This window comes from Amphibalanus amphitrite, unplaced genomic scaffold (genome assembly GCF_019059575.1).
Source record: "Amphibalanus amphitrite isolate SeventyFive unplaced genomic scaffold, NRLGWU_Aamphi_draft 000004F_arrow, whole genome shotgun sequence".
Classification (NCBI taxonomy): domain Eukaryota; kingdom Metazoa; phylum Arthropoda; class Thecostraca; order Balanomorpha; family Balanidae; genus Amphibalanus; species Amphibalanus amphitrite.
In genome coordinates, this window is record NW_024881501.1 from 1,432,267 (window position 1) to 1,453,788 (window position 21,522).

The window sequence follows — 21,522 nt, forward strand, 5'->3', positions numbered from 1 at the left end:
GCGTGTTCAAACATCCCCCAGGGTCGTGAAAATCCAGGAGCCCCAGCGCGGCTGCGCACGGGTTAACATAGGACATTTTACACCATCTTACCCCGTATATGGGTAGCATGACCTTTTGTCTTTGTAAATCGCAAAAATGAACAACTTCTCTTCATCAGGAACACTGAGCTCTTGCATACATTCAAGATAAATAACCAATTGATAAAATAGCATCACAAACTCGTTTGTAATAAGGAAAACGTATGAGATATATGCATTTTCTATTGAGGTGGGCGACTTGCCCCGGGCTACCCTACTGGCGTTGTAAAGTCACTTGGTCAATGGCGTGGTGGTGGGTCGGGGTCGCCGATGGTCGGCTAAACTTTTGCCCTCCCCAAACGGATCGGCTGGATCCGCCCCTGTTGCACTTCATCTCCCTCTTTTCGTAGCACCGCTCCGGAACTCAGAATCTCGGAGATAGATAAAGAAGCCATCCGGTTGCGCGCCAGCTACCAAGAGTTGCATCGTAGATTCAGGTAGACAGGCCTAGGATCTCAAACGCTTAGGCCAAGCTCTCCTCTGGAAGACCGCTGCATTGTGATACCACGCCACACTGCAGTGCTGTCAAACGTCGACAATTGCCACCATCCGCTGTGAACCGTTGTGCTCGAATACACTCGCTTATCTTCATTAAACACACGGCGTTAGTTTCCTTGCTGAACTCATAAGTGTTTCTCGTCTGTTCAGTTGATATCATAATTGCCTTTATACAGTTCTAGCATCGCCTGACGAGATGGCGTAGTCACATGACGATGGTGACATGAGCTGTGACACTGCTGTAAGCTGAATGCCGGCTCCGTATACTTGTACTCGTATACCTAAATCGCTGAACCTGTGTCGGCATATTCAGTTGCATTGCAACCTGCTTCAACTTGCTAAATGTTTTATCGAGGATTGCCATAATAAACTGTTAGGAAATCATCGGAACTTGCAATTTATCGGTTACAGCTTCCCGAAAGTATTCACAGCAAAACCACAATGAGTTATCCCGCGCCCAGATGGGGTCTGCCGAGCAACGCGGTCTGATGGGGGGGGGCCATTTTGGCCCCCCCCCCTCAAATCTCGAGAACCACGCAACATAGCGACAAGCGGTAAACGGTGTTGGATAGCCCCAACAGGGAACTACCTTGTGACCCAATTTCATTGACCTCGGTCAAACCGATGACGTCACAGGTCAGGTCAAAGGTCGAATTTTCACCGTTTACAGGCATTTCAAGAAATGCGTTGTAAAATCGTGTAAAATGCATTTCATTGAAAATCATCGATAGGGAAATGTTCTTCAAACACATATTTTGCTATTTGAGGTCACTGATACCAGGTCAGGTCACAGAGGTCAGGTCACTGGGGGGTCACAATATGAAAGTGTCGTGTGATACATGTTTTATGGTCCATTTTACATGACAAATGCGATTATGTGGGTCAGACAGACTTTAGGGCCAGCTTAGGTCACGTTTTGGTCAAGGTCAGGTCAAGGTCAGGTCAAGGTCAGGTCAAATTAGGTCAAATTTCAAAGTTGATATTTTTGCATAAAATGGGTATCGATTCGATGCAGCTCGTCACGGGGAGTTCAATGGTGGTCTCCGTTTTGCGCTACGAGGTCTAGAATTGCTAAAAATTGAGTTCAAAAATTTGACGTCATCAATTTTTAACAGTTTTTTCGCTATAACTTGGCCAAAAAAAGAGGTATCGATCTAAAATTTGGTATGTATATCGAAGAGCGCAGGGACTATCACATATATTCCGGTTTTTTCGAAATTCGAAAAATTTTGGAAATTTTTTGAGTTTTTCTAAAAAAATCAATTTTTTGATTTTTGGGGGTCAAAATCCAAAAATTTCGAAAATCCGAGATAGCAGTTTTGTAGCGCCGTCTTTTCTCTACACAACCACATAAAGAATTTTAAAATTGCTTGTGAACTGTAGAATTGGTGAGCGTTTCAAGATGTCATGTTTTTTGCTCATTTTTACTCGAACATGACCTCAGTTTGACCTCAATAACTCCTGACCTGAGGTGACCTGTGACTTGAAATTTTGTGTGAAGGTGTCAAATTGATGTCCAGTAAGGTACCCAAAATTTGGCGGCGCTGCGCGCCGCCGTTTTCTCGCTATTTAAGAAAAACCACAGGGGGGCCAAAATGGCCCCCCCCCCATCAGGGCGCGGGTTATATCAACTGCACACATTTTCGCTTCAAAAGTCAATAGACTGTCGTTATCACAGCTGTGAATGCTTTTCGCTGGCATTGTTGATATATTTTCTAATGCTCGCGTGCTTTTAACACGCTCAAAACACGCTAATAAATTTAAAAGGTTTCCTAATTTTATCATTCATTCAGTTGCATGGGATCTTTTACCACGTCAACTACGTATAGGCATCCTGAACATTTTTTTTTTTACAATAGCATATTTTGCCGATCTCTCCTTCATCATCGCTCCTCTCAGCTGGCGTTGTCCAAGCCGTTTGCCGATGTCTTACGATGTTTCCCCATCTTGCCCCGTATACCAGATCTAGTGAAGTGTTCAACTTTTTTAGAAAAATCTCTAGATCAACGATCTCGTCCGTTTGCTCCCGTTCTTGCAATTTACGATGTTGAACGGTCGTAGTGGGAACGCGGCCTTACAAATGCATTCACCCGAAAACACGTGTCAAATACCCGGTTCCCACCACCACCAGCAGAGATCGTAAAAATGCATGCTGTGATTTTGCCGATCTTGCCGGTTTTCTCCCGTTATTTTACTTTACGATTTTGAACGGTCGTAGTGGGAACCCGGCTTAACCCATAAACTGTATGAAGCATTGAATAGTAATCGTGCTTTTACAATCATATATCTTGATGTAGCCAAATACTTTGATCGCATACCACACAAAGGGCTGCTTTTTAAATGTGAACATTTTTTTTGGAGTTACAGGGAAGGCCCTTGAATGGCTAGGATCGTACCTTACGGACAGGAAGCAAAGTGTCGCTGTCGGAAACGAAATTTCAGCGCCGCAGAAAATTACAGCGGGCTGCCCACAAGGGTCCGTGTTGGGGCCTTTGCTTGCCTTAATGTATCTGAACGACATTGAGGCAGTCACCACCAGTCCTACGCTTTTATTTGCGGATGACACCGCAATTTTCCTAGCACACAGACACAGCTCGCAAGAAGCAAAGGTGCAGCTCCAAACAGATCTAGACGCAATTGTACAATTCGGTAGAACGTGGGGGATTACCTTTAACGCGCAAAAGACCGTGCAGCAGACGTTTTCTAATAAATTACCAAGTCAGCCTCCTAAACTGTTATTTGACGGGGAACCTGTCTCAATACAGGAAAGCCATAAGCACCTGGGAGTTATTTTTTCAACAGATTTACGCTTCCATAAGCATATCAATGATGTAATTTGTAAAATTAATAAGTCACTTGGTCCACTCTATGCCGTAGCTGACTATCTTCCGCGAAACACTCTGAACTTGATTTACAAAATTTATTTGCGACCTATATTCGATTATTGCGATGTGGTGTATGACTCGAATATTACTGTGACTGACGCTATGCGACTAGAGCGAGTGCAGCTCAAAATCGCCAGACTTGTGACATGTGCTCATAGAAGGTCGCCGACGAACGACCTGCTGCGCGACGTTGGGTGGGAAACGTTGAAAACAAGACGTACAGTACACAAACTCTCAGAATTCTACAAGATTAACAGCGAACACATCGCCACGCCACAATTTCTCAATCACATCGCACTCTCCACACGCAACCAGGACACACGAAGAGTGTTGCGAAACGCAGACAACATCACAACACATCACTGCCGCCTGTCATCATTCCGGAATTCCTTTTTCCCTGACTCCATATCCAAATGGAATTCGCTCAGTGCTGAGACACAAAATCAGCCTAACCTTAAGTCCTTTGGGAAGGCAGTCACCAAACACTACGGTGTTCAAAAACCTCCTCATTACTATTTTCTTGGTACCAAATTGGGTAATAAGTTAAATACAAGGCTGAGACTAAAAACATCCGAACTCAATGCTCACCTCTTCAGGATTGGACTGACACAGTCTCCTCAGTGCAGATGTGGCTATAAAAATGAGGGGTCAAGGCATTTCATCTTGTTTTGCCAAATATTCGCCACCTCCAGAATTAAACTTATTCAAAACGTAGTCACAGTGTTTCCTGAGTTTATAAATATGACCGATTCTACGAAAGTAGACATACTTTTAACAGGCTCATTTCTAACGGAAAGCCAACAGGCAGCTGTCGCTGCCTCCTTCCAGTCTTTCTTAATAGAAACAGGGCGACTCTAATCAGCGATTGCTCGGTTTTGGCGGGGCGGCATCTCGCGGGCTCCCTGGCGGCGGTCGCTGGAACTGCGCTTTTTGTCGGGTAGGGTCGTGCGGGGCGGCGCTGTTGTCGGCGGTGGCTTGGTTCGGCTGACCGGGAGAGGTGCCTAGACATAGCCCAGACATTTGGGCTGTGCACCAATCCCAGGACGTTCGTCATGCCTATATATGTTGCACATATGTGAAATACAGATGAGATGAGATGAGATGAGCTGCGACCGGCGGGCAGGGGGGGGGGGGGTAGGCGCGAACGGCCGCGACGACCCGGTCACCAGGACACCCCTCGCCGCGTATAAACAGGCCTTTTTGTTAGTGTGCCGGCGCGTCCGGTCGGCGCCGCCCGGCGGTGGTAGACGGGCGGCCACGGGACCGGTGGCGGCGACAGAGCCGTCCCGGCGGCGGCGCCCACACGCGGCTGGTCTCTGTCCTATAGGGCTGCACGTCTGGGGCCAGCGCCGACCGCGGCTGGTGTCTGTCCTATAGGGCTGCACGTCTGGGGCCAGCGCCGACCGCGGCTGGTGTCTGTCCTATAGGGCTGCACGTCTGGGGCCAGCGCCGACCGCGGCTGGTCTCTGTCCTATAGGGCTGCACGTCTGGGGCCAGCGCCGACCGCGGCTGGTCTCTGTCCGAAGGGCCGCACGTCTGGGGCCAGCGCCGACCGCGGCTGGTCTCTGTCCTATAGGGCTGCACGCCTGGGGCCAGCGCCGACCGCGGCTGGACTCTGTCCGAAGGGCTGCACGTCTGGGGCCAGCGCCGACCGCGGCTGGACTCTGTCCTATAGGGCTGCACGTCTGGGGCCAGCGCCGACCGCGGCTGGACTCTGTATAGGGACTGCACGTCTGGAGCCAGCGACGACCGCGGCTGGTGTCTGTCCTATAGGGCTGCACGTCTGGGGCCAGCGCCGACCGCGGCTGGACTCTGTCCTATAGGGCTGCACGTCTGGGGCCAGCGCCGACCGCGGCTGGACTCTGTCCTATAGGGCTGCACGTCTGGGGCCAGCGCCGACCGCGGCGACTGACAGGGCGCAGCCGGCGCGGCGGCGGGACACCTGCAACGTCTGCCCCATGTCGCCGCCGGCCGGCCGGGGATTCGGGAGAGGCGCCGCCGGCCGGCCGGGGATTCGGGAGAGGCGCCGCCGGCCGGCCGGGGATTCGGGAGAGGCGCCGCCGGCAGAGCGGCCACCTGTGCTCGGACGTTCAGCAGCGAGCAAAACAAACTTGTGGCCCCATCACACGGCCATCGCTCCACGCCTGCTTGATAGGTACTGAAACACTGCGCGCTCGATAACTGCTGAAGCGAACGCGCATCGCACGAAGGTAGCGGACCTTGTGCTGTTCCGTTTAATTAACCCTCGCCCGACGAGGGGGGGGGGGGTTGATGCAACCCCCCCCAAGGTTTTTCGCAAATAACGTAAAAACGGGGGCGCGTAGCGGCGCCAAATTTTGCATACCCTCTGGGGTAACATTTTCGCACCTTTCCTGAAAATTTGAAGTCCCAGTCTTTTCAGGTCAGGTCACCAGGTCACAAAAACCGGTACAAGGTCAGGGGAAAATTGGACTGGCTTAGCGGCAACTGAATTCCAGAGTTCACTAAAATTGGCAACAAAGTACATATATCATTCGATGCGCACGGACGTCCTGAGTTCACTGGTGCTTTTATTTTTGTTCTATCTTTTCTAGGTAAAAAGTTATACCTAAGCGAAAAACTTTTAACATGTTTTAGCAAAATTTTGCACTCATACCCCCAAAACCCCCCTAAATATTGACTTAGAGCCACCAAACTTTCACAGGGGCGAGATCTCCTATGGACCCACCTACCCTGTAAATTTGGCGTTTCTAAGTGCCATAGGAGCCAATCGCGAGGGGGGGGGAGGTCGTACCAACCCCCCCCCCTCGCCGTCCGTGTTATGGAAAAGGCCCTCGCCTGGCGAGGGTTAACACCTTTCACCCTTTTTCTCCCCGCTAGAGGCATCGGCGTTGATTTGTGCCGGCCGCTGGCTCTGCGCTGCTGTATGCCACCCGAAGAGGGGCATCCCGGTCCGCCCACCTGTGGTGTGTTTATCCCCGGCCCACCCCCGCTCCGGACCGCAGCCCACCCCGGCTCCACCCCGGCCCACCACGGCCCACCACGGCCCACCCCGGCTCTGGGCCGCGGCCCACCCCGGCTCCGGACCGCGGCCCACCCCGGCTCCGGACCCGCAGTCGGTGCGGACTGACCGGCAAAAACGCCGCTCTGCGGGATCTGTTCAGTGTTGGTGTGGCAAGCCGAGACAGAGCAGCCGCTGTCAGTCGACAGCCGCCGAGCGACCTTCGCTGCGGGCTCACCAAACACGGCACCGGCCCAGCGCTACCCGGCCAGCGACCTTCGCTGCGGGCTCACCAAACACGCACCGGCCCAACTCTGCCCGGCCAGCGACGTATAGCTATAAGCCTATAAGGGAACTTTGTATATGCCCACATAGGTACGGTGATGATCGAGTGGTCCGAATCTTTTTGTCAAAAAGTAATGAATAGTTTTTTTTTAAGTCTACACTCCATACGCACTGACATGAAAAGAAAATTATGATTTAATTGATTTAAATTGGAATATGAGATGGGTATTTTGGTGTTAAAAATGGTCCTATAAATTGCTAGCTGCATCAAATGACGTCACTGACATCCCACCCCAGCGTCCGATGCCGTCCGGTGACGGCTGGTGGTGTGGTAGTTACCGAGTTTGTTGATGTTGGGCGTGTACGGCGACGAGACCACGGTGCTGGCCGCGCTGCGGGACGGGTCGGCGGGCCCGACGGCGTCCGCGCTGCCCGACTCGCGGCGCCCTGCGGCAGGCCGAGGGACGCGCGGTCAACTCACGGCGAGGGACGCGCGGTCAACTCACGGCGAGGGACGCGCGGTCAACTCACGGCGAGGGGGGACGGTTAACTCACGGCGAGGGGGGACGGTCAGCTCACTGCGGCAGGCCGAGGGACGCGCGGTCAACTCACGGCGAGGGGGGGACGGTCAGCTCACTGAGTGAGGGACGGTTAGCTCACTGAGTGAGGGACGGTCAGCTCACAGAGTGAGGGTGAGGGACAGTCAGCTCACAGACTGAGAGGAGGGACGGTCAGCTCACTGAGTGAGGGACGGTCAGCTCTCTCAGTGAGGGGAGGACGCGCGGTCAACTCACGGCGAGGGGAGGGAGGGACGGTCAGCTCACAGTCACAGGGAGTGGGAAGGACAGCCCACAGCGAAATGGAGGACCACGGTGTACTGTGAAGTGAGTGAACTCACGATGTGGACTCGCAGTCAGAGAAAACAGTGTGCGCGTCGGGCGTTTCTTGCGTAAGACCTGAAAACGCTTCCGATGCCGGCGTGGAATAAAGACAGCTCTTATCTTCTGCTCAGAGCGGCTCAAACGAAGATCGAATCGGAGGAGTCAGCACGACGTCACACACCATGCTTTGATGAAATCTAAAGGTAAGGTCATGCAGAGTTGCGACAAAGAAACCTTGGCACATTTCTATAGTAGGATTGTCGGATGTCGCAGCGCTACGGGCGCCCATATTCACCGGTCGGTTCCACCTTCCAGGACGAGCGTACGTACCTCCCACATATCAGGGACGCCATCCCGTGACATCGGCGACATCAGTGGGGTCAACATTGCCACCGGCGCCGCCACTGATGGGAGGTCGCCGGCCCCATCACTGGCGGGGGGGGGGGGGGTCAACGGCGCGGCGCCACCACTGATGGGAGGTCGCCGGCCCCATCCAGTAGCGGCGGAACGCCTTCAATTAAGGGGAAGGGGGGGGGGGGCACTGCCGAATTTTGGTCCCATTCTTTCCAAGCAACGCCCATAGGGCTAATGTTAAAATGCCAAAATCAGAGGGGGCACGGTGCCCCGGTGCCCTCCCCGTTCCGCCGCCTATGGCCCCATCTCCGGAGGATTACACTGGAGCGGCAGGCGACTGCGATCGGGCGGGACCGGGGAAATAATAAATTCACTTTACCAAATATCCCTCATTTTCACTATATACATTCAAACTTTAACCAATGCATGAATTATTATGAAGATGAGTGAAAATTTATGTAGGCATGTACATCTGCTTTTCTATCTATGTAGGTACATGTAGGTATATGCTTTTGCAATTAAGTATACCATTAAACTGGCGAAAATTCCAAAAGCTGCGATCAGAAGGCTGTCGATGAACGCGCGGTACCACTTGCAGGCTGCAGCGTCCCCGAGTACCGCGCGGTACTGCCGTCCCAGAGTACCGCGCGGTATCAGCGTGCCGCCGGGTCGCACGGCGCTCTACCCTACTCTACTCTACACACGGCGGTGTGTCGCGACTGCAGCCACTGACCTGTCCGCTGAGCGGCTGACTGCAGCAGTCGGCCCGCGGCACTGTCTGTCACTCACTCTGACTGGGCTCTGCGGCCGGAGGCGCCCGGCGCCCGGCCGGCCGGTCCTCTGTCGTCGCCGCCGGCCGGGCGCCGCTGGGAGCCGCCCAGGTGACGCGCGCGGCACGTGGTCGGCTCTCACCGCGGACGACAGGCCAATTACAGCTGACATATAGGCAGCCGCCGGCGCGGCGCGGCGCCTCCGTCACGCAGCCGACCGGTCGCACGCCGGCGGGCGGCGACCGGTCCGCGGCGCGGCACCAGAGGACCTGCAGTCGGGCGACCAACTCTCGGCAAAGCTGCGCGGCTGTCACCGCCGCCGGCACCGGTCTGCGGCTGACGGGCCGCCGCGGCGGGCAGGGGGGCCACCCCGGAAACTGGCCGCCGCGGCGGGCAGGGGGTCCACCCCCGGAAACTGGCCGCCGCGCCGGTGAGTGGCAGCGTCGCGTCGGTGGACGGTAGCGGCCACGCGCCGCGCTGACTGCCGCAGCCGCGGCGGAGCCCCGCGCTGACAGTGGGACAGGGAGAGCGGCTCAGGCCGAGCCCGGCGCCGAGTGAGCTGGGTATGCACACTGCAGCACACGGTACAGCACACTGCAGCACCAGTTCAGCACACTGCAGCACACGGTGCAGCCACCCAGACCCAGACAAAGCGTGTTACAAAGTGGCCAACAGTTCTGGTCAGCCTTGTGCACTATGCAGTGCTTTTAAATCAAATTATTGTCTTTTCCGGCTTTTTTTAGTATCACTTATTTCCAGCTATCCTTTTTATGAGGCTTTCCCATCCTCGCTGTCCCCTTTCCCCGCCACCGTTTCCTCTCTCTGCAGTGCATATGCCACCGTCACGACCGCCTTGTGTGATTTCTGTTCGTACATACCAGCGAGATAATAACCCAGCGAGATAATAACCCAGCGAGATAACCCAGGGAGATAACCCAGCGAGATAACCCAGCGCGATCCTGCAGCGGGACGAGCCGAGGACGGCCGGCTGCACCTGTCACCGGACTCCCGGGGCCGGAGACCCTCGGCGGACCACGGCCCCGGGACCGGGGACCCTCAGCTGACCAAAGCCCCGGGACCGCGGACCCTCGGCGGACCACAGCCCCGGGACCGGGGAGCCTGAGCGGACCACGGCCCCGGGACCGGGGACCCTTTACCGCACCACGGCCCCGGGACCGGGGAGCCTGAGCGGACCACAGCACAGCGCCAGATGTCTGCAGACTTTGAGTACACCCAGCGCACTGACTGCCCACCGCCAGCGGCACCGACTGACGGCTATGTTTACAGTTTGCAAACGGACACACAGGCGTTGAGGTGCAATGGCTTACACGGGTTCCATTTTCAGGCTCCGTTGTATAAAGTGTCAATATCCACAGCAGCGGCGGAACACCTTCAATTAAGGGGGGGGGGGCACTACCGACTTTTGGTCCCTTTCTTTCCATGCAACGCCCATAGGGCTAATACTAAAATGCCAAAATCAAGAGGAGGCACGGTGCCCCGGTGCCCCCCCCCCCCCCCCGGTCCGCCGCATATGAATATCCATCGCTAATAACGTCGCCTTCTCATGCGCTGCCGCGCCTGCGAAGTATCATACATTGGTCAAGGCTCAAGCACGTCCTACAAAGCAAATAGAAGCCTACCTACGCGTCCCGAAATGGCGTGGGAGCGGTGACATCAGACCGGCTGAAGAGATAGGCACGTCAGGCCGCATCTGGTCCGGTTCCGAGCTGCCCACATTGTGCCCACACTCCCTGGGCCGGGACCAGTCAGGTGCGTCTATCGACAGGAAACATGACTGGCAGAATGAGCTCTATCAACTGTGAGGGGGAGCCCGGGCAGGCATACCTATGGTACGGCACAGAACGTCTTTCGGCTCGAAGAACGGGGCCAATGAATTATCGTAAATGAAGTTTGACGTCCAAATGAATCCAGCTCAGAAAACTGCAGAGGCAGGACTAACACTTTATTGAAGGGTGCGGCTATCCGGGTCAGCTCGTCCCACCTAACCTAACCGTCCCACCTAACATAAGGCTGTGTGGAAGTGTTTCATGATGTGTAATACAATACAGCCATGTAGTTTGTGAATTCGTCCATAGATGGCGGCAGTGACGGCTGCCTGACGCTATACTGTGCCGCATCACATATACTGGCAAAAGACGTCAGTGCTGGAAGTGCTGGATATAAGACAGCAAATCACAAATCGTCTCGTGGAATGCATCTGCAAGTTTAAGTCAGAATTAGACTGTTCACGTCTGCATAAAAACCGGGCATCACATAAATGACCCATTTCACTTCAATGATTCGGCGATAACTTCACAGATCGGCTGCAAATCGTTCTGTTTCTTACCATGCCAGGACACCGGCAGACCAGTGTCCGTTTCCACGTCACCTCAGCTTTGATTCCCCTCCTATCCATGAACCTTTCATGAATGGCACGTTTCTCTCTGTTTTTCTGCGGCGGGCCCGTGTATTTTATCTCTTTCCCACCGTGGCTAGGTAGCGTTTTCCTCCTTCCCTGTCACAGCCCGGCTGTAATTTTCCCTGTTGTGCTGTAGTCCTCAGCGGCATTTTCTGAGGTTCCGCCGACCGAGGGCAGAGCGCGGGAGGCCGGCCTGCCTCCCCGCTCTGTATTTGCGCAGGCCGACAATTCGCACGCCTTCATTCAGGCTTCCAGCCGCCGGGGCCGGGGCCGTCAGACAGCGCCGCCGCGCCGGGGCCGGGGCCGTCAGGCAGCGCCTCCCGGGCTCTCGGCACCAGTGCACCAGCCGCCGGGCTCTCGGCACCAGTGCATCAGCCGCCGGGGCTCTCGGCACCAGTGCATCAGCTTGCACATCTTGGCCCGCCGCTGCAAGTGCAGACGCATAACAGTGTCTCCGTGCTTAAACATAGCATGTTTCTATAGCTCTAGTAGCATGTTTCTATCTTAAGTTCTTGTCAAAAACTATCGGAGACGTTTCATGACCTGAGCATGCCTCACGGGCACCGGGTGCAATTGTCCGATTCAGTGTGTCCTGTTTAGGTATCTGCATCCCTATGTTTGAGTGTTTTCGTCCGTAAGAGGAGCATTTCAATTTTCTCCCATCTGACGTATAATAGGCAATAGAGCTCGCAAAATTGACCTGACCTTAGGTCACCGATATAAAAAATCAGAGATATGCAACTTGTTGGTATTGATTCCCTCGTGCAATAGCCCAGGTTTCAAACTTCTAGGATATAAAATGTAGGAATAACAGAATCGCAAAGCGTTTTAGAGACATGGTCATTGGTAACCTGACCTGGTCACCTGATCTCACGTGACCTTGAGGCAACAATTTCAAACACGATGCAAAATTGATGCATCATAAGCTACCCCGAATTTCGCGACACTACGCGCCTTGGTTTCGTTTATATATGCAAAAAATGTGGAAGGTGTGGCAAGTACCTAACGACCCCCCTTCCCAATCCTGTACTGCGTCAGATCGAACATTCAGCATCAACTTTAACTCTTAGATTTAAACGTCCTATATTCAAGCAAATATATTGCGACTGAAGAACTAATATCAAAGGCAGTGTTCGCCATGGGCCGGGCCAGCCCAATGGGCTATGGGCTGGGCTGGGCTACGGGCTGGGCTGGGCCCTCAAATATGAAGGATTGATGGGCTGTGAACGGGCTGGGCCATGAAAAATTGAAAATGAACTGAAGTGGAGGAGTTCACGAATCACGACTGAGGCAAAAACCATAACTATCTTATTATTGTGCAGTGTGCAAGACTGAAGAACAAGTTAATAAAGCATGCACGTTTAGTATGCATTTGTGCATGCTGCTCTCAAGAGATTGTTTCGTTCATTCCATAATGTTTAATTCATTCATTTTTGACGGGCTGGGCCAGGCTGGGCTTTGACGCCTTTACCGTAAATGGGCTCGGGCTGGGCCGGGCTGTGAACCCATGGGCCTGGGCTGGGCTGGGCTAGAATTTTTCGGCCCGTGGCGAACACTGATCAAAGGAAGCGATTCACCAAAGCTGGATTTTTATGCGATATATTGGAGCATCTGATCTGGCTGCTTCCCTCATATGTCCCCTACGGCCGAATCGCCAGAAAGAGGACAATGAGCTGAACAGGCATCGGGGTCTGCATAGTTGAACACGATAGGTCGTGTAATGGTGTCGGGTGGACGGTGGACGGTGTCGGGTGGACGGTGGACGTGGACGGTGGTGTCGGGTGGACGGTGGACGGTGGACGGTGGTCGAGGGACGGTAATGTCGGGTGGACGGAGGACGGTGTAGGGTGGACGGTGGACGGTGGACGGTGGACGGTTTCGGGTGGACGGTGTACGATGGTGTAGGGTGGACGGTACCCCTTCCATGCCCTCTTGTTAGCAGAATTATAATACGATACCAGTACATCTTTTCATTGTGTTCGGCAAACTTAAAATTCAAGTGCCATTTGGTAAATAAAAGACTTGACCTTTGCTCAAATGCTTGTTTATCTTTTTTGTCTGGACAAGAAGGGCTGGTACCAGAAGTCGAGCATTGTCCGAATCATCCGACCCAGCAGGCGAGCTGGCACATGCTACACATACCAACAGCTGGCACACTACCGCACTCCTTGGCACACTGGCACACTGACAATGCCATACATCTACCAGCTTCACATGACCTGATTTAAATATACGCTGAGCTTTTTTATGTTGCTTCTATCACAAATTGCATTTTGATGTGCAGAAACTGGATTAACCACGCTTCTGAGAGTCACGCCGTCTGGCCGTTTTATGGCCGGACCGGACGTCCGTCGTCCGTCGGTTCCGTACCACCCCCACCCCCCCCCCCCCCCCCCACCCAGCCCCGCCGCTCCGGCGAGACACATGTCTTCAATCGGACATTATCTGTCGCCCAGCTGCGTCCGGACGTCCGACCAGCTGCAGTCGTCGGCGACCAGCTGCAGCGACCGATGGCGCGGCGAGCGAGGGTGACACGCTCAGCGCCGGCACAGCACAGCACAGCGCTCAGCGCCGGCACAACACAGCACAGCACAGCGCACAGCGGCGGCACAGCACAGCAGAGCACAGCTCTCAGCACCGGCACAACACAGCACAGCACAGCGCTCAGCGTCGACACAGCATAGCACAGCACTCAGCGCCGGCACAGCACAGCACAGCGGCGGCACGACACAGCCCAACACAGCGCCCAGCGCCGGCACAACACAGCACAGCGCTGAGCGGCGGCACAGCACAGCACAAAGCCCAGCGCCGGCACAGCCCGACAGCCGACAGCGGGCAGAGGCCAACAGACGACCGACAGGCAGCCGACCTCGTCCGATATTTCGATCCGTTGTCTAGGATTAGATCATTAATTTAAGGATAGACTGATTTAGATAAATGAATCTAGACATATTAAATTAGATAGACTAATAGTTGGCGGAGGTGCACAACTGTCAGAAGCCACGCCTGCCGTTCCGTGTCCCACACCCCGCCTGGGCCGTGCACGTGCGCGCCGCGGCGGCCGGAGCGGGGAGCGGGGAGCGGGGAGCGGAGCGGGGCCCCAGGTGCTCGTGTCGGCACCAGGTGCCGGCGGCGCGGCCAAGTGTCGTTGATGAGCGCCGCCAACAGCCGGCTCCGGCGCCCGTCAGCCACAAGTGGCCTCCCACCGGCAGCCGGTCAGGTGGCACCCGCCGCCCGGGCGCGCCGCGAAATGACCCGGCCGCCAGCGCGGTCCGCCAGTATGCAGACGCCCGGCCGCCGGCTCTGAGCGGGCCGTTCGGGAGGCGCGTGACCGGGCCGGCGCCCGGAGAGGGTCCCCAGCGGGCAGTTGGTGGGGAGCGGGCCGGTTATGGGCGGATGGGGCCGCCGGTCGCCGGGGCACAGCGTGCAGCGGGCTCCGTGCAGAGACCCGTCTCGGTGCGGCGGCCGCGCTGTACGCTGGCAGGCCGTCGCTCGGTGCACACCCGCGCCCGGAGACCCCACCCGACACTAGCTACTGACGTTTACGACGCGGGTACGGCAGTAGAGCACTGCCAGCTCACGGCCGCCGTCATTTCGATAAGGCAATGAATCGCCTTGTCGTCGTTACTGCAGCCCAAAATAGCGCGCTGCCGATACAAAAACACAACTGTGCGTACGGTCTTGTGTTCACCACATGCAAAGAATACCCGGGCAGTCCTCGTTTTTACAACACTGATGAGCAATCTCCCGGAGAAATGCAGTTGGTTCTGTTTAAAGTTCTGAGGTCGTTAAAGTTCGAAGACCTTATTATCTGCTGATCGATTTCCAAACATTTCAGAATGTTTAGCCCATTTTAAAAATGTTTTACCATATCTGTCCACTTCATAGCATCTCCAAGGCCCCTTGATCATATCGCAAGAATAAGGCGCTCCAACTGAGTATTTGCATCTATAAAAGTATTTTTTCCTGACATAATTATCACCCAGCATTGCTAATGAGTTGGAAAAGAACATAAAAGAACTAGCCAATTTCGAATGTTCAACCATTCCTACATATACATTGGGCTGCAGTGTGATTTATGGGAGCTACGTCAAAGGTCTACTGCAATCAAAATGATGTTGCAGTAGTATCTCCATACGGGATCATTTAACAGTAATTATATATTGTTCTCATTTAAAGAATGTCTGCGTATAAACATTGAACACAATTGAACTTCATATTTCCACAATGTATTTCATATTTCTGGGCGCTGGCAGCCCAGACGGCAGGCGTGGTCGAAATAGCCCCAGTGGGGCCCGCAGTATAGGCGCTGTCATACGGAGCGGACGTCGGAGCCGTCTCGGGCCGCACTCCGTCCGCAGCGGCCAGCTCTCGGCGCTAATGGCACACCAAATTGGCCCATCCCTATGCAAATCTCGCCGATTTGTCATCACGACTATGTAGTCGGGCCGGCCGGGATAGGTAGCGGTACCGCGGCACTGCCCGCCACCCCGGGTAACAGATACGGCCTCCATGCCCGCTGGGCCGGCCACCACCCGGCACAGCCGCCCGTTTCCTGTCTGAGCCACCCATGTCCCGTCTGAGCCGCCTGTGTCCCATCTGAGCCGCCCGTTTCTTGCCTGAGCCCATGACCTGTCTGAGCCGCCCGTGTGCTGCGGCACAGCCGCCCGGTGCAGGCGGCGCGCGCGGCCCGGCGCGGCCAATGCGCCGCGGCGCCAGTGCTGGTCGAGGGACGGCGGACCGGCGCGGCGGCCGGCAGCTGCCGTGTTCCCGGTGCATTTCCACTCGCCAGAGAACCCATACAAACACATTTGCATTTACCGTGGGAGCGCGCATGCCTGCGACACAAGTTCTGCCTAGATAAGGCGCACCGTCCGCGCCACAGAGCAGATTTCTCACCACGGTCGGACAGTTAGTTGGGAACAACAAAGAACTAGTTCAAAACTGCAAGCAACTTCTACAAGTAGGAAGCAGGCTTACTTATTCTTCCCAATTACTCCATGATCTATGGCACATTACGGAATCTGCTTTACAAGTAAGTAGTAACTAGTAGCCGTTTTCACGGCGGGGTATGTGGCGAATGCACCAAATTCACCAAGTCTAACCAATCCTCTTTTACAGAGTATCTTAACCCGCGCCCCACGGGGTCTGCGTATAACACGCCCTACTGGGGGGGGGGGGCTAGTCATAGCCCCCCCCCCCTCCTAACTCCGAAACTACTGGGCCGATCGTCAAAATTCAAACGGCGTCTGATAGCCACGGAAAAACTGTCGAGCGAAACCTAATTTCATTGACCTCGAGGTCACCGATGACGTCACAGGTCAGGTCAAAGTAAAAATTATTAGCATTTTTGCTTGCTCACTTTTTGGGCTCTGGCCGCCGTCTTACAAGTCAGATCAGGCTCATTTTTGGTTCACACACTCGTGAACAGATGCTCTAGACACCCTGAGGGTACCAAACTTGTACTTTGATTTTCAGGTCAAGGTCAGGTCATCACAGGTCACGAAAATATTATATCATGTGTCGGTCACGTGACACATGTTTTATGGTCCATTTAGGCCAAAGATTTCGAATTTGATGTCGTCTGTGTCATTCGAGGTCATTTTGAGTCGAATTTAGCTTAGGTCAGGTCACTTTCAGGTCAAAAAAGGTCAAATTTTGAAGTTATAATTTTTCAACAAAAAAGGTGTCCATTAGATGCAGTTTGAGCTCAGGAACACGATGGTGCTATTTATATTGGCGTACGATGTCAAATACATGGTGAAAAATTGATTTGAAAAATTAATAATTGTGAATTTTTTGCAATAATGCGTATAACTTGGCCATTTTTGAAGATATTCAGCTAAAACTCGCTAGAGTTATTCATAATAACGCGTTCTATCACATATATTCCGTTTTTTTTTTCTTCGAAAAGTCAAAAACGTTTTGAAAAAAATGTAAAAATGTAAATTTTGAATTTTATTATATAAAATTTTCCAAATTTTCAAAATTTCAAAAATCCGAGATAGCAGTTTGATAGCGCAGTTTACTCTGAGTCCTCTCACGCAAAGAAATTGGATCTAGCTTAAAAACTTAGCCCTTGGGAGCGATTGCCGTGGTTCAATGTTTTGCGTCGAAATCGGCCGAACATGACGTCACTCTGACGTCATTTCCGGCCGACCTATGGTAGCTACGAAGTTCAAATTTTGACACAAGGTGTCAAATTGATGCAGCCGAAGGTACTGAAAGTTTGGCGTCGATATGTCAAGCGGTTTGGATGTTATTGCAGAAAAACGGGAGGGGGCTATAAATAGCCCCCCCCCCCAGTGGGGCGCGGGTTAATGTCCTATTTGTATATAAAAGGTTAGGTAAATGCAATTAGACTTAATGAAACGGAATGAACTTTCAACTTGGCGTTTTTTTTTTTTTATTCTGCTACTATCCTCAATGTTATCAGACGGCTTTGCGACAAGTCATCTAACTATATCGGAAGATGATGTCAGTGCCTAAAGGTTCTCCAATTGGTGGTCACGGACTTCATCAACTCTGTTGACTAATGTTTATCATAGGAGCTTTGTCTAAAAAAAAACGTTAAAAAAGCGAGTGAATTTCAGATAAACGATCCATTAGTGCTTAGGTCTAAGTTAACAATGCCTTGGTCATGATGACAGTTGACCTCAAACTTTGAAGATATTGCAGAAGAGCGGGAGGGGCTCTGTAGAACCCACTCCCTAGACTTGCGCGAGCTAATGTTTAGGAAGAAATGGAATTTGATAATAAAAACAGCAACAACAGCACCTGCCCAAGCTCAAATCAGTTTCCCTGCGTCACAGCGAATGGGACGGCGCGGCAAGGCCAGCCGGTCAGCATTCAAAGGGCGCCTCCGTCGCCGTCTCCCATCGCCGCCCCCCCCCCCCCTCATCCTGGCCGGAGTCTGGCCGGCTCCGTGTCGATATGCGCCGAGCTGCCGCCGCTGTCCCCCCCCCCCCCCCCCCCCGGCCGGCCCGCGGCGGCCGACACCTGTTCCGGTCCGGCCGGAACCGAACACGTGTCCCCAGCTCCGCTCAATAGCAAATTATGGCCGCCCCACACACCGGCCGTCCGCCGAGATAAATAAAATACAACGGTGGCTGGCGGCAGCTGCGCGGCGGCGGCGGCGGCCGGCCTGCAGGACCCGGGCTCTGCCCAATGATTCAGCCACGACCGCACCCCAGACACCCCGGCAGCGGTACCCCGGACACCCCAGACACCCCGGCAGCGGTACCCCGGACACCCCGGACACCCCGCGGCAGCGGTACCTCGGACACCCCGGCAGCGGTACCCCGGACACCCCGGCAGCGGTACCCCGGACACCCCGGACATCCCGGACATCCCGGACACCCCGGACACCCCGGCAGCGGTACCCCGGACACCCCGGACACCCCGGACATCCCGGACATCCCGGACACCCCGGACACCCCGGCAGCGGTACCCCGGACACCCCGGACACCCCGGACACCCCGGACATCCCGGACACCCCGGACACCCCGGCAGCAGCCTATGAACGGCGGCGCTGGCAGAGCGGTGCATAGGTGTCGGTAAGCATAGCCGAACATGTACAAATGCCGCGTACAAGCGCGCGCCAACTGCCAACAATGGACGCACGAATGTGCCCGGCGCGCGCCCACCTGTCGGTCTTACCTAACACTCGTACAAGCTGTCACTAACTCCTCTTACACGCAGGAACACCTGAGGCATACAGGCGCATTAGTCGGGCATGATTTATTGTTCGTTACTGGAGGTAAAATAGAACTGCAGCCTTTCACTATTGATCCTAATCAGTAGCAATTTTTCAAGGAAGGCTGATAAGTTATGTAGGTGTCTGATATGTTCCTAATGGTCTGGACCCTTGTGTGGCCATCTGACCGGTCCCCGGTCTTAGAACGCACTTATTCGGTAGTGCAGAGAAAAGCCGCACAATTGAGCGGACGGTCACGGAGGAGACTTGTCGCTGCTGGACAAAAACATGACAACTGCTGGGAGCTGATGAAAGACGTTCACAACTGAAATTATCACGAATCATTCGCGGCGTCTGCGTAGGAGTGGAGCATAGTGACCCTGTGTCCTGACTCTGACCTGTGCCAGGCGCCGGCCGGGGCGGGGGCGGGGGTGGGCGTGGAGTCGGCGAGGGGTGGGCGTGGAGTCGGCGAGGGGCGGACGTGGAGTCGGCGAGGGGTGGTCGGGGGCGCGGTACAGAGACAGCGGTCGGGCGGGAGCGGGGCGCGGTACAGAGACAGCGCGGTCGGGCGGGGGGCGCGGTACAGAGACAGCGCGGTCGGGCGGGGGGCGCGGTACAGAGACAGCGCGGTCGGGCGGGGGCGGGGGGCGCGCTGTGGAGACGGTGCCGCCCCTCGGCCGCCCTGTCGGCGCAGACACGGCAGACACGGCGCGCCAGAGACGAGTCGGGTCGGGCGCCGCTCGAGACGGACGGCGCCGGCTGCGGCGCTGTTTGTTTTTTAGCGCCGCCCGCCGCCCTGTTGACTGCACCTGGAGCGATAAATCAGAGGGCGAGTGGCGGACTCGGCCGGCGCGGCGGACAGGTGACGGCGCGCTGATTTATTCATGGTCGGCGCGCGTTCAGCTGCGCCGCCGTGCCGGACCTCGGCCCACCGGACGGTCCACCGCGCCGGGCGGCACGCAGGGGTCAGCGAGGGTCGCGGCACGAGAGCTGCCGAGGCGAGCACACGGCACAGAGCCTCCGGACCGAGCACACGGCACAGAGCCTCCGGACCGAGCACACTGCACAGAGCCTCCGGACCGAGCACACTGCACAGAGCCTCCGGACCGAGCACACGGCACAGAGTCTCCTGGGCCGAGCACACAGCACAGTCTTTACCTATTTACCGCGCGGTCGGAGAGGGTCCTTCAACACCCGTAGGGCAACGTCTTTACAGTACCTTCACGAGAGAAGATGATAAGAATGTGTGATTGAGAGACCAGAAAATGTGAAAGGCAAAAATCAGTAGTAGAGCTTGAGATGTTTCAGCACACGTCATCTTTTATAAAAATCCAACAAACACTTCTTTGTCAATCTGCTAAGAAATTCAAGCCAAAGCGTGTCCCTCGAGTCTAGCTGTCACCGAGCCAGGCCTGCTGGAACATTTACCGCCACGCTGTGTGATATTCAATTGTTTCTGCCGCCAATAGCATATATGTCAGGGACGACGGGCGATCAAAAGCCGGGGCTGGCCCATTGTTCGCTGGCCGGTGATGGAGCCTGTTGGATGCAGGCGGCTGTCGGACGAGGCGGCTGGTGCTGGTGCAGTCGGAGGCGGCTGGTGCTGGTGCCGTCGGAGGCGGCTGGTGCTGGTGCCGTCGGAGGCGGCTGGTGCTGGTGTTGTCGGCTGTTGGAGGCGGCTGGTGCTCGTGTTGTCGGAGGCGGCTGGTGCTGGTGCCGTCGGAGGCGGCTGGTGCTCGTGTTGTCGGAGGCGGCTGGTGCTGGTGCTGTCGGAGAAGGTGTTGAGGACGGCTGGTGCGTCGCCCCAAGTCGGTCCGCCACGCTTGCAGTTCCGCCAGTCAGTCTGTTTAGTGTGTACCGTTGTGGACCGCCAGTCTGTGTAGTGTGTACCGCTGTGGACCGCCAGTCTGTGTAGTGTGTACCGCTGTGGACCGCCAGTCTGTGTGGTGTGCACCGCTGTGGACCGCCAGTCTGTGTGGTGTGTACCGTTATGGACCGCCCGTCTGTGTAGTGTGTACCGTTATGGACCGCCAGTCTGTGTAGTGTGTACCGTTATGGACCGCCAGTCTGTGTAGTGTGTACCATTATGGACCGCCAGTCTGTGTAGTGTGTACCGTTATGGACCGCCAGTCTGTGTAGTGTGTACCGCTGTGGACCGCCAGTCTGTGTAGTGTGTACCATTATGGACCGCCAGTCTGTGTAGTGTGTACCGCTGTGGACCGCCAGTCTGTGTAGTGTGTACCGTTATGGACCGCCAGTCTGTGTAGTGTGTACCGTTATGGACCACCAGTCTGTGTAGTGTGTACCGCTGTGGACCGCCAGTCTGTGTAGTGTGTACCGTTATGGACCGCCAGTCTGTGTAGTGTGTACCATTATGGACCGCCAGGCTGTGTAGTGTGTACCGCTGTGGACCGCCAGTCTGTGTAGTGTGTACCGTTATGGACCGCCAGTCTGTGTAGTGTGTACCGTTGTGGACCGCCAGGCTGTGTAGTGTGTACCGTTATGGACCGCCAGTCTGTGTAGTGTGTACCGTTATGGACCGCCAGTCTGTGTAGTGTGTACCGTTGTGGACCGCCAGTCTGTGTAGTCTGTACCGTTGTGGACCGCCAGTCTGTGTAGTCTGTACCGTTGCGGACCGCCAGTCTGTGTAGTGTGTACCATTATGGACCGCCAGTC

The 21,522-nt window shown here is 55.0% G+C and overlaps 1 protein-coding gene across 1 annotated transcript in view; it reads right to left on the bottom strand.

Moving 5' to 3' along the window:
• Positions 1-21,522, bottom strand: part of LOC122376148 (protein CBFA2T3-like) — a 90,669-nt gene that overhangs the window by 27,676 nt on the left and 41,471 nt on the right. Inside the window, exon 3 of the mRNA XM_043355898.1 lies at positions 7,066-7,173. Within this exon, the coding sequence (XP_043211833.1) occupies positions 7,066-7,173 (108 nt within the window). The remainder of the gene's footprint in view (positions 1-7,065; positions 7,174-21,522) is intronic.